The sequence below is a fragment of the Lycium barbarum genome, chromosome 4 (assembly GCF_019175385.1).
Source record: "Lycium barbarum isolate Lr01 chromosome 4, ASM1917538v2, whole genome shotgun sequence".
NCBI lineage: Eukaryota > Viridiplantae > Streptophyta > Magnoliopsida > Solanales > Solanaceae > Lycium > Lycium barbarum.
The window spans coordinates 16248623-16264516 of record NC_083340.1 but is presented as its reverse complement, the minus strand read 5'-3'; the positions used below and the strand labels follow the sequence as shown (position 1 = coordinate 16264516).

The following is a 15894-nucleotide window of genomic DNA, read 5'->3' as shown; positions in this document are numbered from 1 at the left end:
TTATGATCTTGCAAGTCATAAATTGTTCTGGAATGAACTGGGATTGTTGTAAATTTCATGGTATATGCAATGTTCGTCCAGTATAAGGATAATCTGAAAAAAGACATGAGAGCTTTCCAGTTATTGTTAAGTAAACTTGAAGTGATTACTCAGTTTGAGTCAAAGAACCCAACTCCGGCAACCACTGAGGCTTTGACTCTGCTCAATGTCAAATGCATTCTTCCGTAAGTTCTACTTCCCACCTTGCTTTTTGCTGATCACAAGAATTCAGTTAAAAAATTCTTAAAAGAACTTCTCGAATAGTACTATTGTTAGTCTTTTTGTAGCGGAGTGAATATTTCTTTTCTCTAGTTTGCATGAGTGAATATTTGTGTTCTGTCTTTTCGTTTCTATAATCGTTGATGTTAGCTTGGTTAAGGTGTGCTTATTCATTTTTGATTCCTAATTGAGTGGTAATCAGAGGTCTCTCTTTTTGTTTCTATATTCGTTGATGTTCAAGGGCGGACACACCTTAGAGTAAGGAGTGTCGTCCGGCACTGCTTCGTTGTAACCTTTAATTAATATTTATGTATATATATACTAGTCTGAAAAATAGACTATCATTACATTTATTCTAAAGTGACACCGCTTACCACAAAATGCTCCATGGCCTATTGGTTAGGCGTATCTCCTATGTAGCGATGACCCAAAGTTCAAATCTGTTCGCAGCGAATTAGCTTTTTTTTTAAAATAAAAAAATAAAAAAATTGTAATTGTTAAAATATAGCATGCTCTTTAGTAGTGGAACCCCCAAAATCTTACCTCTAGGCCCTAAGGATCAAATAAACCGATCAACCTAAGGTTAACTTTTGCATAATTGTCTTTGACATTAAATTACTTGAAACCCAAGTTTGAACTGGATTAGCCAAGCTAAACTTAAAACTCTAACGTTCATTCGTCCCTCTAATTTGTTCATATGTTCTCTTGTTTAAATGTTGACACCCCTATGAAGAATCCTGCATATGCCACTGTTGATGTTAGCTCGGTTAAAGTGTGCTTATTCATTGTTTATTCCTAATTGGGTGGTAATTAGAGCTAGTGAAATTTTATGTGAAGTGATGTTAGAAATACTACGAAGGATTATGGTGTAAAATCAATACTAGTTCTTTTTACTTCCCTAAAAGGCATCAAATGCTGGTTATTTCTTATCATACAATACAACATCTGAGGTAATACTTGCTTAAGTAAAATTGGAGAAATCCTAACCGCTAGGCGATAATGGAACTTGTTATTTAGTTTCTTCACCCACTATATATATATCCATACTTTTCCTGTTTAATGGAATAAGAGGAAAAATGAAGGAGCTTATCTTCTCAATAGTATTACAATAAGTTAGATTCTTGATGAAAAATGTTCAATGTCTTAATGCTCTTTCCATTCAGATGACACAATAAGGGATGGAATAGGCACCAAATGACAGATATTAAAGGTACAAATCCGTCCTTTAAATCCTCTCTTCCCCCTCCCTTCCCCTTTTGGATTTTTCCTTCTTAAATCTTTAGCTATGAATTAAGAAAGCAAGTTCATTCTTTCCAGCTAAGTCACAACTAGCTTTGCAAACAGAGAAAGACCAATGGTTGAGGTTTTATGAGCGAACTGCTTCATTTATTCATCCAAAGAAACAGAACAAAGCATGACAGTTAACATAAAGCATTGAAAACAATATGTAGGTATTGTATCAATGTTGTGACAAATCATGTGGAATGGCAATCAAGTGAAGATGATTTTTCCTAGATGCAGATATTCCACATGTTTCAGTCATATCCAGGTCATCAGGTTGTAGTCCATAAGGAAGGTCCCAATTGAAGTGGTAAAGCAACTGTGCTAGCGGATACACAACATTAGCCAAACCGAAATGCATTCCTGGACACATCCTGCTTCCAGCACCAAATGGAATAAGTTGAAAATGATTTCCATTAAAATCCACAGAACTGTTTTCAAATCTTTCTGGCACGAAATTTTTAGGGTCGTCCCAACTTTCAGGATCTCTTCCAATGGCCCAACCATTAACTATTACTGTGGCTTTAAGAGGGATGGTGTATCCATCAATTTCTGTTTCCTTCCTGCATTCTCTAAGGCCTAAAAGAGGAGATGCAGGGTGTAACCGTAGTGTTTCTTTAATCACTAACTTCAGATACTTCAACTCTTCGAGATCATTGTCATCCAAATCTTTCTTCCCTTTACATGTCTTTCTCACTTCCTCTTGTGCTTTGGCCATGACATTTGGATTCTTCATTAATTCTGAGAACGCCCATTGTATCATCGTAGATGAAGTTTCTGTTCCCCCGAAGAACATGTCCTACAACATTGAAGTTTAATAATTACATATATGATTTTTGCAAATGATGGGACTAAACAAAACTACCACTTGAGAAGCTATGAACTTAAGAAATCCTCTGCAAATGTAACATTATGCGACTATATGGAATTTAAGAAACAAAAGAAGACGTTTGACACACAAAATATATCTAAAGTACCAAAATTGTCCTCACTACCAACAATTAAACTAAAGATGCTAAGATTCCCACATGTTTCTTAATCCATTCCTCTCCTGATAAGACAAACAATTATTATATCAAACGGTTCAAACATGATCAATTTCTTTGATGTATACAATAAGCATAAACATGGACAAGATTCCAAACGAATGACTGTTTTGATGAGATAGAAATAAACTTACAAGAATGACTGCTTTGATATTGTCATTTGTCATTGGATACTGATGTTCGAGATTCTCCATAACTCTGAGTAAAACATCGATCAGATCTTCACCTCCAAACTCACCATTGCCCTTCTTCCCATTTGCTTGATTATCTTTATGTTCATTAATAATGTTCTCCAATATTACATCAATCTTTTTATGCATACTCATCAATCTGTTTCTCATTCCGCTGATTTCATGAAGTAATATCCACGAAGGAAAGAGATCGGCCACATCAAACCCACCTGATAAGGATACTACGTCACTCATAATCATTAACAAATTATCTCTATCTTCCCATATTTTCCCAAAAGCTGATCTACAAATCACCGAGCTGGTAAGTCTCGAAGAGCCTTTTCAGTCATGTTAACCACAGCATTTGGCGTGGAACGTATTGATGTAACGAGATTATGAACCTCATCTTGTCGAATTAGACTAAATGACTTGACCATCTTTGCACTGAGTAACTCTGAAATGCATATTTTACGCATATGTTTCCAGTAATCGCCATATTTTGCAAATACAATGTCCTTTTGACGATAAAAGATTATATCAGAAGCCATAAGCTCTGGCCTTGTTGCAAAAGAATGGTCATGAACTTTTAGAAATTGTTTTGCCAAATGAGGAGATGATACAACAACTGCATGAACTTCACCTAGCTGCAAGTGCATCAGTGGCCCATATTTTCTAGCTAAATTTCTAAGAGCATGATGTGGAAGTTCTCCAATAAGGTGATGCAAACTTCCAATAAGAGGCAATTTCCATGGACCTGGTGGTCATAATATTTGATTACCATTAGTTATCATATTTTTCCGTTTTCTAACAACAATAAAGAGAAGAAAGAAGAAAAGCAACATAGGAATTAAGTTGAAATGAAAGAGCAGAATCTCCATATTATGACAGTGAGAAAGATCAGAAGGAAGTTTTTGAGTGAATGTTTCTACATTAGGTGGTGTGTCAAATTTATAGCCCAAAAGTTCACTTGATGAAGATGTTAGCTATCAAAATGAATAGTTAAAAAATGAAAAGAGATGGGATTCGTGTGGCCAATTTTGCATCAAAGGGATAATTATATGCAAGTTAGGTAGATTCACTTGATGAAGATGTTAGCTATCAAAATGAACAGTTAAAAAATGAAAAGATATAGGATTTGTGTGGCCAATTTTGCATCAGGGATAATCTATATATAATATAAAGCTACGCATAGACAATCCTATGTGGCACATCTCTATGACCTCCATTGACATTTATTTTTTTTCTCCTTTTTTTGAATTTTCCTTATTTAAAAATTAATATTCTATATTAAAAAAATCAAAACATTACTCACTTAATTCTCTTAATTATACCTCTTAATTATCTTACTCTCTTGCTCTTCTATTGGTTATTATTGTTTTAATAGAGAGGAAAATGAAAAGTTATGAAGGCAATTAAGAATTGCAGGAAATGGATGACAATGAAGAGTCAGTCAATCCTTCCGTTGAAAAGAAGAACATTCTTCCCAAATGATTTTTATGAAAATTAGTGCACTTAATACTAATTTTGTTACAATGATCAGTTAATGCATTCAATATTAGTGCACGTAATACTACTTTTATTACAATCAATTGATGTATTCATTTATCAATACTAATTTTATTATTACTATAAATACAAAAACATATCTAATTCATTGCATAATTTTTTTCTCTTCTTTCTCATTTATCATTTTCACTCTCCTCATCCCAAATCTCTGCACAAAAAGTTTCCTCCTTTTCTTTTCCTTTTCCCCAACGTGAGTGCTTTTTTGCTCATCATTTTCTTTTTCGTACACTTATCTGACTCTTCTATGCAATCGGTGAGCTTTTTCACGTATTTTGTTTTGGAAATACAAAAAGTATGTACTCTTCTTAGGCGAACGAAAATGGTTGTAGGTTAAGTAGAAGGGTAAATCACACGAGAAAATGAATTTTGCAAAACAAGATAGAAGTGATGCACATTGTTGTAGAATTTCTTTTTATGTAGGTTGATTTGAAGGGTAAATTCACAAGACAGTGAGAATTACAAAACAAAGGTAATAATCTTTCGAGGTATTTTTTTCGTGATGCACATTGTTGTAGATTATGTTTTATTTTATTTATTGTGTTTGCTTTTAAAATGATTTTGAGTATCTGATAGGTGACGACAATATCAGAGAGAAAGGTACTCACTCCTCAAGAGCTCGAAAAAAAAGGGTATATAAATTATATACGTGTTGTTACTCTTTTAGTCTGTTCCAAACTTAATAGTTATAGTGCTAATTCATATTTAGTAACTTTGAATTTTAGGAGTGATATTTTTCTAAATTCAAATTGATTTTCGTTATCTCTTCATTTCTCACAATAGGGGAGAGAGAGTGTGTGTGTATAATTATATTTACATGCCCCCCAAACAAATGATAACATGAAAAGTATGTCATTGTTTTCCTATGCATATGCAAACAATAGAAAAAAGCCGGAACCACAAAAAGGACTTAACTTCCTCAAAATCTGCTATATAGAATTTTTTTTATGGTGTTTTAAAGATGTTGTTTCGCCAATAGTTTCATAAAAATGAAAAATGTGTATTATGGTGTACAAAATATAATATGTTTTCTTAAATATTTAAATATCTATATTTTATTCTTAAAATTAGATTTATATAAATAAAGATTAGATTGTAAATCCATAACAGATGTTTCAAAATTATATTTATTGGACAAAGAGGTTGATAAAAAATTTGATGTGTTCTGAGCTTTCTAAATTTATAAGGCTATTTTGTGGTTGAATGTAAAAAATAAAGTATATAAAAGGAGAACAAATCTAAAAAAGACGTACAAAATTATAATAACAAAGATCATTAAGAAAAGACTCCTTCAAGAAATATTAAAGTGTTTTGCTATGTAATTTATTGGCATGTAATTTTTATTAGCTAAATGAAAATAGATAATGTTGAAAGAAGAGGACGAGACAGCGAGAGAGTCCCAACTTAAAAGCTGATTTTTAAATTAAGCATGAAAAATATAAATGTAAAAAGTCACTAAATCAAAAGTTTTATTTTTTATCTCCGAGCATTAAAAAAAGGACCAAAGACTATGTCGATAATATCACCGCGCGAAGCACGAATAAGTTTACTAGTCTATATATAATATAAAGCTAGGTATAGAAAAGGTGATGTGACACCTTTCTATGGCCTCCAATAGTATTTATCTTTTTTCTCCCATTTTTGAAATTTTTTCTATCATTTTCCTCATTGCCTATATTTAAAGTCCATGTAAAGACAATAAATAATAAAGAATTATAGTAAATAAATGGAAAAAAAAATGAAGAGTCATAGTATGGGCAGCAGTTACCCACGAAATGGATTAATTAGTGAAGGTAATAATGACATGTAGTAAATGATAATGACCAGTCTAGCATATATTCAACTTGCAACAAGTAATTCTTTTGCTATAATCTCCTTTCTTCATTCTATGTCTTTCGTAATTTCTTTCAAAAATTTCAGCATTCTTAATATGCGATTTATTTTTTCTTTTCTACTTTCTTAATTAATGATAGATTTTCTGTTTTAGATTTGTTATTATGTTTTTGAGAGCATACACAACATAGCATGAAATGTGTTGTCTTTTTATAAATATAAAAAGAGAGAAAAGTTACCGGTAACATTTTTATGTCAAAATGATATTGATTTTTTCATTTTTTGTGAAAAATGGTTTAAGCTTATTTGTATATCTAGTTTAAGGATAATATTGTAGGGACTGTTTTGGAGCAAATTAAGCTTATGGAGAAGGGATGGAGAGGGTGTGGCACCTACAAAGAACCAAAATACACTGGTAATTATATATTAAATCTGTCGCTTTTCTCTCTCAAAGTTGTGCTTACAAAATGTTTGTATTTGTGCATATTTAGTGAAACCTTTTTTCGTTAAATTCGTGGAACTTTTAGTAAAGTTTAACATCTTGATGTACTTATATTATTAGTTTTAGTCTTGATAGATTTTATTAGTTTTTTTGGTAGAATCAAATAATTTAAGTTATTGTTTTTTTTCTTATCAACAACAAAAATTCATTTATATCGTAAAGTTACATTTCTATGTTTGTAAGAAAAAATATCTTACACGGTTATTCTTTATCTTTTTTACTTTTGTCTTATTTCAGTATTAAACATCTGTTTTCTTGCTTCCATAGTAGAACGTAACTTTTGTGACAGTTAATGTTACATGAGTGGCAAAGGTTGAAGCCTTTTTAAACTTATATAGAGGTAAGAAGAATTGACAAGTGAGAGAAGATAATTTCAGGAATTTTACAGAAAATTGAGAGGACGATTAGATGAAATTGATGGGAGGAAAGAAAGAAAGAAAGAAACAAACAGAAAACGGAAAGATAAAGCGAGAATCACATTTTTCTTCTTCTTCTTCTTCTTTTTTTTCCTGGGACCCCGGCCCTATTTTTTGCGTTTTATCTCAGTCATTTCTTTTGTTGTTTCTTTTTTTTTTTCTTCTATTTATTTCAAGTATTTATTGGAGTGAAATTGGAAACAAAGTCCACCTTATTATTAACAAAAGACAATTCTTACTGAGGCAACATACTAAGAGAAAGACCGAATCAGAAGAAGAAAAAATTGAACGATATTTTAGATGTGCATCTTCTGGATTTTTACACTACAATTAATGTCTTTTTTCGTTATCGTTTATTTTTTGTTCTACTTATTCAAGTTCACCTATAATTTTAAATGAGTTATTTTATATTTAATTTGATTTTTTTTCCACAGACTTTTATTTCAAATAAGTTTATATAGGATGTTAAAAGTTTATAAAATGATGTAGATTCGTAATTATTAATTTTCTTTATTAAAATTATGATATTAATATTTAACTGTATTTTTTACCATCGCGCGAAGCGCGGATGGGTGTACTAGTTATATGCAAGTCAGGTAGATTCACTTGATGAAGATGTTAGCTATCAAAATGAACAGCTAAAAAATGAAAAGACATAGGATTTGTGTGGCCAATTTTGCATCAAAGGGATAATTATATGCAAGTCAGGTAGACTGATAGATATACCTTAGATATTATTGCTGGTTAACAGATATACCTTAAAAATTATGATAGATGTCCGTAACTCGTAAAGAAGTAACTCTTCTCCGTTATGCTTATAACTCTCACACCTCCGTGATCTCAATTATTAATGTCATATTTAAGACAACCTTGTTGTAACCCTCTATATCATATAATACTAAAAGTGGAAAGCTCCAACCTTCAAAGTTAGATTACGATTTTGCCCTTGATATAAATTAAAATGTGAGTGATAAAACATCTAATATATTAAATATTAAATAGTAATCATATATATCTATAATTTTATTCTAAAAGTGGAACCCTTAAATGTTAAAGTTGAATTAATTACCAAATTGCTCATTTAAAGCTGAGTGATTAGTCCTTCACATAAAAAAAAAAATTCTATGAAATTAATATTTTCAGCTATATATTCTAAATTATTATTTACAATACCAAGCTTTTCACATTTCATCTTTCATATAACCTGTAACTTATTTCTTCATTAGCCACTAATTAATTTAGCCAACGTATTCATTAATTCCAAATATCTGTAGAATTTGAAAAGTTGCATCAAGTAATTAAATGTAGACTAATTTAATTAATAGATACATGGAAGGGAAGCCCAAAAAATACCAAGAAAGAACTATGTGGAGGCTGGAAATGATTTCCATTTCCCTAAGGACACTTTTACGGTAGCAGTTTTTTTTTTTCATTCAATTTCTCTTTTTCGTAGTCTTTTTTCCTCTGTTATTTCTTTCTTACTTTCTTTTCTTTTATAGGGTGGGTTTAGGGTTTCTGATGAAGAAAAAGAGAGAAAGGAGCGGGGGGGCAAGACGAAGTGGGGGTGACAGTGGCGTGGGGGGACAGGAGAAGGTGGAAGCGGCAGTGGTAACGTGGGAGAGAGAGGGACGAAAGGGGGGGGGGGGGGGGGGAGAAGAGAGAGAGGAGAGAAGGCGATAGGGATAGAGAAAGAGAGGGAGGAGCGGAAGGGGGAGGCGCGGCGCAGAGAAAGGGTGAGAAGGGAGTGAAAGGGAAACCCTAGGGCTTCCCTTATTTTAACGGATGGGCCGGGTCAAATCGGGTCGGGTCGGTGGTATGGACTGGACCGGGTTTAAATGGGTAATGGGCTGGGCAATTAAAATATGGATTGGGCATTAAAATGGACAGGTAAAAATAGAAATGTGGACTGGTTCTGAATTGGTCCGAAAATAGTATGATTGATTGGGCTACTACATTTAAATAAAAGACCTATTTAAATAACTTGTGTTAAAATATTACTTAATATAAAATATGTAATTATTAGTGCTCAGATAAAAAAAAAATGGCGTTGTAATAGCCGTGCAATAATATTTCGAAAGGCCACAGTAAATAAACACTACTATCTAATTATGCAAAGATAAATGTGATGCGTGTGCGTAAGCTGGCAAAAGTGCCGGAATGATAGAATTGTGAATTATAATAATAACAACAATAATAATAATAATAATAATAATAATAATAATAATAATAATAATAATAATAATAATAATAATAATGATAATGATGGCTAGTAACTGCAATAGAATAATGAAACGCCGGTATTGATAAGAGGCTAATAAACATAGTAAAATATAAATATATATTTTTTAATTTTTCAAAATATTAGAAGCGTAAATAGGTATTTCGGAGGAGAGGCGGGACAAAATTGGGTGTCAACAATCGTGATCGAGCATAACCATGACAACGGGAAACCGAGCGTGCCTGTATCCTCGGTTTTACCCGTATACAGATAGTTCCCCCATTTCCCGAGGTAAAATTACTGACGGCGGGGAATGGACCCAAATAAATTGAACAACAACCTCGAATTACCTAGGACAAGACCTTTCAATCAAATCTCACTCTGCCCGATGCTCGGTTTTACCCGTATACAACATATAATCTATATCAAAAATATCAAATTTTAATTGAACTCATTATAAAGATGTAAAATGGAGAATCAATGTTTTATCTATTATTGAAACAAGAGAAAAACCTCAAATATGTCGTCGAACAGTAAGAAAAGATCCATTCATGTCAGTCATTAATAGTTTGGCTCAAAAAGGCTGCCGCCTTTACCACTTTGGGTCATATATGCTATTATTCACTAATAGAACTCTATTACTATTAGATTTGTCACGTGACATTATCTACACACTTCATTTTATAAGTGACATATATGAGCCATTTCGTTAAGTTCAGTGGCATATTTGAGCCTTTTTCCGAATCCTATTAAATCTCCATCTTTTCTAATTTTATCACAAGTTTACTCTTATACTAATAACATTATTATTTTACATGAAAAACTATACTCTCTTCGTTAATTGGATTATGAATCTAATATTATTCTACATCATTCATAATCTTCACATAGTTTATGCCTCTTTAAAAAAAATAAATTAAAAAATACATAATATTTGTTTAAGAAAACAAAAGAGACGGGTTTAAAAGAGAGTACACTAGTGAGTCGTAAATAGTTATAAAAAGTACATAATGAGTGTGACATATTTGAGACTTCTCCCAACCACTATTAACACCCCAAATTTCGCTCATATATAACTTTTCATACCCATCTATACCTCATTAGAATGTACTATCTTTTAAATCTGTATCTTCTTTTTTTTCTTAAATAAATTTATGTGTTTTTTAAATCTTTTTAATGAGCCATAAATACATAAAAATTGTGAATAATGTAGAATATGATTAGATTCATAATTCAATTAAATAAGAGAGTATAATTTTTCGATATAAAATAATAATTTTATTATTAGTATAAGGGACAAACTTGTTATAATATTCTTATTTACTTAATACTCATAAGACATACTAAATCCACCACTAGATCCAAATGTCACTGTTAAACTTTTATAGAGCAAAATGTGTGGCTTCGATCCAAATGTTACTCCCCACCGTGACACCATCTATGTGATATTGTTTGATTAGGCACAAAGTTTAAAAATAATGAAGATTTTTGAAAACTTACAGTTTAAAATAAATCATAAATATTTGTACAACTATAAAATTTTATTAAAGATAAAACGAGAAAAGTGATTTTTTTTTTTGGGACAGACTAAAAGAAAATTGTATCAATATATATTAAATAGCAGAATATATGTGGCTTGGATCCAAATGTCATTTAAAATGTCCACGTGTTTGTATCCTCTATCGCTCTAATCTTCAGATTACAAATAATGTTCTAGTACCGACTTGTCTAAACTTGTCTTAGTACTATTTTTAGTGCAAATTAAGAATCGGACAGGTTTGTCCCTTACTACCTAATAAGATGTCAAAGCCTAGATTTTGTTCTATAAATACAACAATGGGTTTTCTTGATTTTCAACACAACAGCAATTAGCCCTTTTTCTTTTTTTTGTGGTAAATGGCAACATTCTTGAAAACCCATGGCAATAGTAAAGTTGAGAAAAACCCTTCTAAAACCCATTACCAAAATGGGAAATCATTTCCCTTTTGGTACAATGTTGAAACAGGTATATATAGCAGTAAATACCCTTCTATAAAATTGCCTGAAAACCCTTTTGTTGATGTTGTTTCCTTTATTTTTTCTCACAAACATGGTGGGGTTAAAGCTCTTGTTGATTCCATTTCTGGCATATCAATTTCCTATTCAGAGATTTATCCTATGGTTAAGTCTATGGCTAATGGTCTTCATCAAAAGGGTGTTAAACAAGGTGATGTTGTGTTAATTCTCTTACCAAATTCCATTTATTTCCCTGTTATTTTGTTGAGTGTTTTGAGTCTTGGTGCAATTGTAACTACTATGAATCCTTTTAGTAGTTTGTTTGAGATCAAGAAACAAGCTCTTGATTGTGGTGTAACGCTAGCATTTACTATTAATGATAAAGTTGATAAATTGTCTACATTAGGTGTTCCTGTTATAGGGGTGCCAGAAATTTTGGTTTTTAGTTCACATTATAGTGAAAGTTCTGATTTTTATGAGCTGATTTCGCGTAATCCCAAATGGGATTTTAAGCCTAAAATAAGTCAGCAAGATACAGCAGCAATTTTGTATTCATCGGGTACTACTGGTGCGGGAAAAGGTGTTATCTTGACTCATGGGAACTTCATAGCCATGATGGAACTTTTTGTGAGGTTTGAAGCTTCACAATACGAATATTTGAGTATTGAGAATGTGTATTTGGCTGTTGTACCGATGTTTCATGTGTACGGGCTTTCTCTCTTTGTGATGGGATTGTTATCGTTGGGAACTACAGTTGTTGTAATGAGAAAATTTAATGCTGATGAAATGGTGAAAGCTATTGAAAAATATGGCGTCACTCACTTCCCCATTGTCCCACCATTATTAATGGCGTTGACTAGAAGAGCAAAGGATGGTGCTTGGAGCAGTATGAAGAGCTTGAAACAGGTTTCATGTGGGGCAGCTCCAGTAAGCACGAAATCCATTGAAGACTTTGTACGCTCTCTCCCCAATGTTGATTTCATTCAGGTATGTGTCCTAAATCATTGACTGTCAATTGGATGCATATAAAACTATATATGACAAGGTAGGTCCCGTTTTAGAAATAGACAAAGTTGCTAGTTAGTTCAAGGTAGAAGTGCTTTACTTAAGCCCTTTGATCTGCTTAACTTCCGTTTTTCGTTTTTGTTTATTGATGAAATCAGATCACTTGCTTTCATCTTTTAGAGCATGCATTAGAAAAAAAACTGAATTGGGTCCTATCATGTTAGCTCTAGATGAGTGTCATCGAAGCTCTTTATCTCAGTTGAACCCTTCAACAGTAAATATTTGTTTGTTCTTCTGATTCCACTGTCCCATCAGCCAATTGAGATGTGTTAGATTATTGCGAACTTGGAGAATGCATTATCTATCCAAAAAAATGGAAGTGTTTGCAAAATTATCTGTTGTATGTTTTGGTTTCACTTTTCAGAAAAATATGTCATAATTTGTTGTCCAGGGATATGGCATGACTGAGTCAACTGGTATTGCAACACGTGGTTACAATACTGAAAAGCTCCATAATTATTCTTCGGTAGGGCTTCTAGCTCCAAACATGCAAGCTAAAGTAGTGGATTGGATCACCAGTTCACCCTTACCTCCTAACTGCATGGGCGAGCTCTGGCTTTGTGGACCTGGTGTAATGAAAGGTACTTAGTTTCTTTAACGCTACTGGTGTACTGAAAGGTACTTAGTTTCTTTAACGCTACTGGTGCTATTTATCTGAAGTTACTGAAATGCTGCTAAACCATCGCTGCTAAATTCTGTAATAGATTTTCTGGTGGATATGCATCATCCTTAGATTTTTTATTTTTTTTTAATAATTTGGCTGACAACTGTGAATTTTTTACTCATATAACCATTATGTATCTCTGATGTCTATGATAAATACTTGACCTAATGCTTAACAAAAGCCGATTTGAAAAGTTAGTGCCAAGCGTATATCTTGTTTTGGCTTCACTATTTATGCTCTCTAAACAGCAAGTAAAAGAATTTTGTATTTGGCACTTCAATTTCCAGGTTACTTGAATAACGTAGAGGCTACCAAGTCTACGATTGATGGCAATGGTTGGCTCCATACTGGTGATATTGCGTATTTTGATGAAGAAGGATATCTATATGTCATTGACCGTTTGAAAGAGATTATCAAATATAAGGGTTTTCAGGTAGATCTTTCCATTTCTTGTATTGGAGTTCTTGCCCATTTTCTGAGATCTGAAACATGTTATGCTGCTTCTGATATCTTATATTCATAATTATAGATCTGAGTTGTAACTCATTAGTCGATTTTTTATCTGTGCTTCATGTTTAAGTAGCATCAGAGAATTACTATGAGAACGGAGGCTTGTTTTATTAATTCAATTATTCTTTTAAATTTTTGTTGAGATTGATGGATGAATTTTCTTTTTTTGTATAATTTTGCAGATAGCTCCTGCTGATTTAGAAGCTGTATTAGTCTCACATCCAGACATCATTGATGCTGCAGTAACAGGGTAAGCTTGACCGGTGCTTCAGATATTGATGCAAACCTATTAGAGTAGAATACATGTAATTTGAACATAAATTTATATTTCGATCTCATTTTTAGAATACTGAGCTTCATTTCTAAGAAGGGGATGTCAAATAGGAAAATGTCAAAATAAAGGTGACTCGCATGGAAAAATGGATATCAGCATCTAATGCCTCGTTGAAGCACAAATGGGGAAAACTTATACTTCAATCACATCTAATAGTTCCTTCATGTGGTTAACCATGACAGTGAACTTCTTTAAAATAGAATTGGTGGTAGATGCTCTTGCTCGAGTTACAGAAGACATTTTATTTTTGCTGCTAATATCAATTTGGCTATTTCTGGAAGTCCTGCACATCTTTTTGGTGTCTAGACTGATGTAGTATGTTATGTTCTCATCACTTTTAACCTACAGTGAGTAGTGTCACTGGTCTATACAATCCTAATAATCATGAGAATCGTCTTTAACAATACGAAAAGGAGCTTTTTCTTTACTTATTTCCTCTATGAATATATAATGAAAACGAGTCAGACTATAATTCTGAACATGCCCAGATGTATTTCTTATGAAGATGTTATCATTACGCAATAGCATCAAGTGCATGGTAAAATTTGTCGGTCTCAGGGATTCCTTTACTCATAATTTGTGGAAGATGTTGGGAGCTATGTCAGTCAAAGTATTCCTCCTTAGTCCTTTATCACCAAAACTTCCGTGCTGATCTTTAAAGGATTGCATAATATCATTTCTTTATATGCCACTTTTAGCATGGTCGGGTTGCTAGTACTCATCCACTTTGTTGTTATTCGGTTATTTAGAGCCAGAGATGAGGAAGCTGGAGAAATTCCAGTTGCATTTGTCGCCAAGAGAGATGGGCGTGAACTTTCCCAAGCAGATGTGATAGACTTTGTTTCTAAGCAGGTAATTGTCAGCTTCTCTGTCTATAATATTAGGTTCTTTGTGTTTTTCCCTTGTTTCATCTGGCTGCGAATCATTTGTCTCCCTGCTAGTTCATCGTGAATTGCAGGTTTGTAGGCGCCTCAATTGCTAATAGCTCGTATTCTTTATACCAGGTTGCCCCATACAAGAAGATTAGAAGGGTTTACTTTAGAGCTTCAATACCCAGGTCTGCAGCCGGAAAGATTCTTAGAAAAGAGTTAAGGAACTTATTAACGTCCAAATTGTAGGGGCGTTTCATCAACTGTTCAGCTCTAGAGTCACCTAACAAAGTTCGCGCACTGGTGAAATACAGAAGAAACCAATAAAACATGAATATATCTTTTTTGTGTTTTCTTTTAGATGCAAGTATATATTGGTTTCCCTTGGCATTACATACAAATATTTGATCAATTGTTTGATTTCAGCAGCTCTAGTTGTCATTTATAGATGTCAAAATGTATCAAATAATCCTTTCTTCCCGTATATTCATCTCCTGATTTTTGCCTGAAATTGAGAGCAAATTTTATCTTTACCTCTCTCAAGTGAAACTACACTACTTATCATGTGTTCTGGACTGTGTCATACAAGGAAATTGGAATTGAGTGAGCCAATAATGTTGACTCCTTAGTTGAAAAAAATGAGATCTAAAGAAAAACAGAATCTGGCTGCCGACTTTTGTGGTAAGCCTTGAATGTAGAACCACAAAGGCAAAGTAAAAGAAGAACTGTGGCCCTGTGCCTTAGTGAAATGAATCAACAAAGAAACATGGAAACACATACCCAAATGTAAGTCAAGTAACTGCTAAAACAACTATTTTCATCGGATAATACATAGGCCTTTACTAAGTACGATATACCCAATGTGGTCCAATTCTTTCTCAGACTCCTTGCATAGCGCGAGCTTAGTGCACTCTGTACTGAGCTGCCCCTTTATTGATTTCTAAAGGATCATGGCGCTACTTCCTGCTACGATTAGTTTATCCTTAACCAATTCTTCAAATTTTGATCCATAACTCCAAAGCTGTCAAGAAACTTATAGCTTATTTGGCCAAGTTTTTGGGAGGCAAAAGTGTTTATTTTAGAGAGATAGGGTGTATGGTCAAATTGTTAGGAAAAAATTACGTGATTTTAAGTAGTAGCAGAAGTTATTTTCAGAAGCTGAAACAATAG

At 33.0% G+C, this 15894-nt stretch overlaps 1 protein-coding gene and 1 pseudogene across 1 annotated transcript; one reads left to right on the top strand and one right to left on the bottom strand.

The window, feature by feature from the left end:
- Window positions 1-1622: 1622 nt before the first annotated feature.
- LOC132635380 (premnaspirodiene oxygenase-like) lies at window positions 1623-3814 on the bottom strand (annotated as a pseudogene).
- A 7174-nt stretch (window positions 3815-10988) lies between these two features.
- Window positions 10989-15235, top strand: LOC132635382 (4-coumarate--CoA ligase-like 6). The gene is made up of 6 exons (XM_060351750.1): window positions 10989-12269; window positions 12739-12928; window positions 13299-13444; window positions 13704-13771; window positions 14605-14707; window positions 14860-15235. The coding sequence occupies exons 1-6, from the start codon at window positions 11184-11186 to the stop codon at window positions 14971-14973; spliced, it is 1707 nt and encodes a 568-aa protein (XP_060207733.1). The 5' UTR covers window positions 10989-11183; the 3' UTR covers window positions 14974-15235.
- The last annotated feature ends 659 nt before the right edge of the window (window positions 15236-15894 follow it).

Coding starts and splice junctions, on each gene's coding strand:
- LOC132635382 (XM_060351750.1), top strand. CDS start 11,184: ATGGCAACATTCTTGAAAACCCATGGCAATAGTAAAGTTGAGAAAAAC. Junction 12,270..12,738: donor CCAATGTTGATTTCATTCAG/GTATGTGTCCTA, acceptor TTTGTTGTCCAG/GGATATGGCATGACTGAGTC. Junction 12,929..13,298: donor TGGACCTGGTGTAATGAAAG/GTACTTAGTTTC, acceptor TTCAATTTCCAG/GTTACTTGAATAACGTAGAG.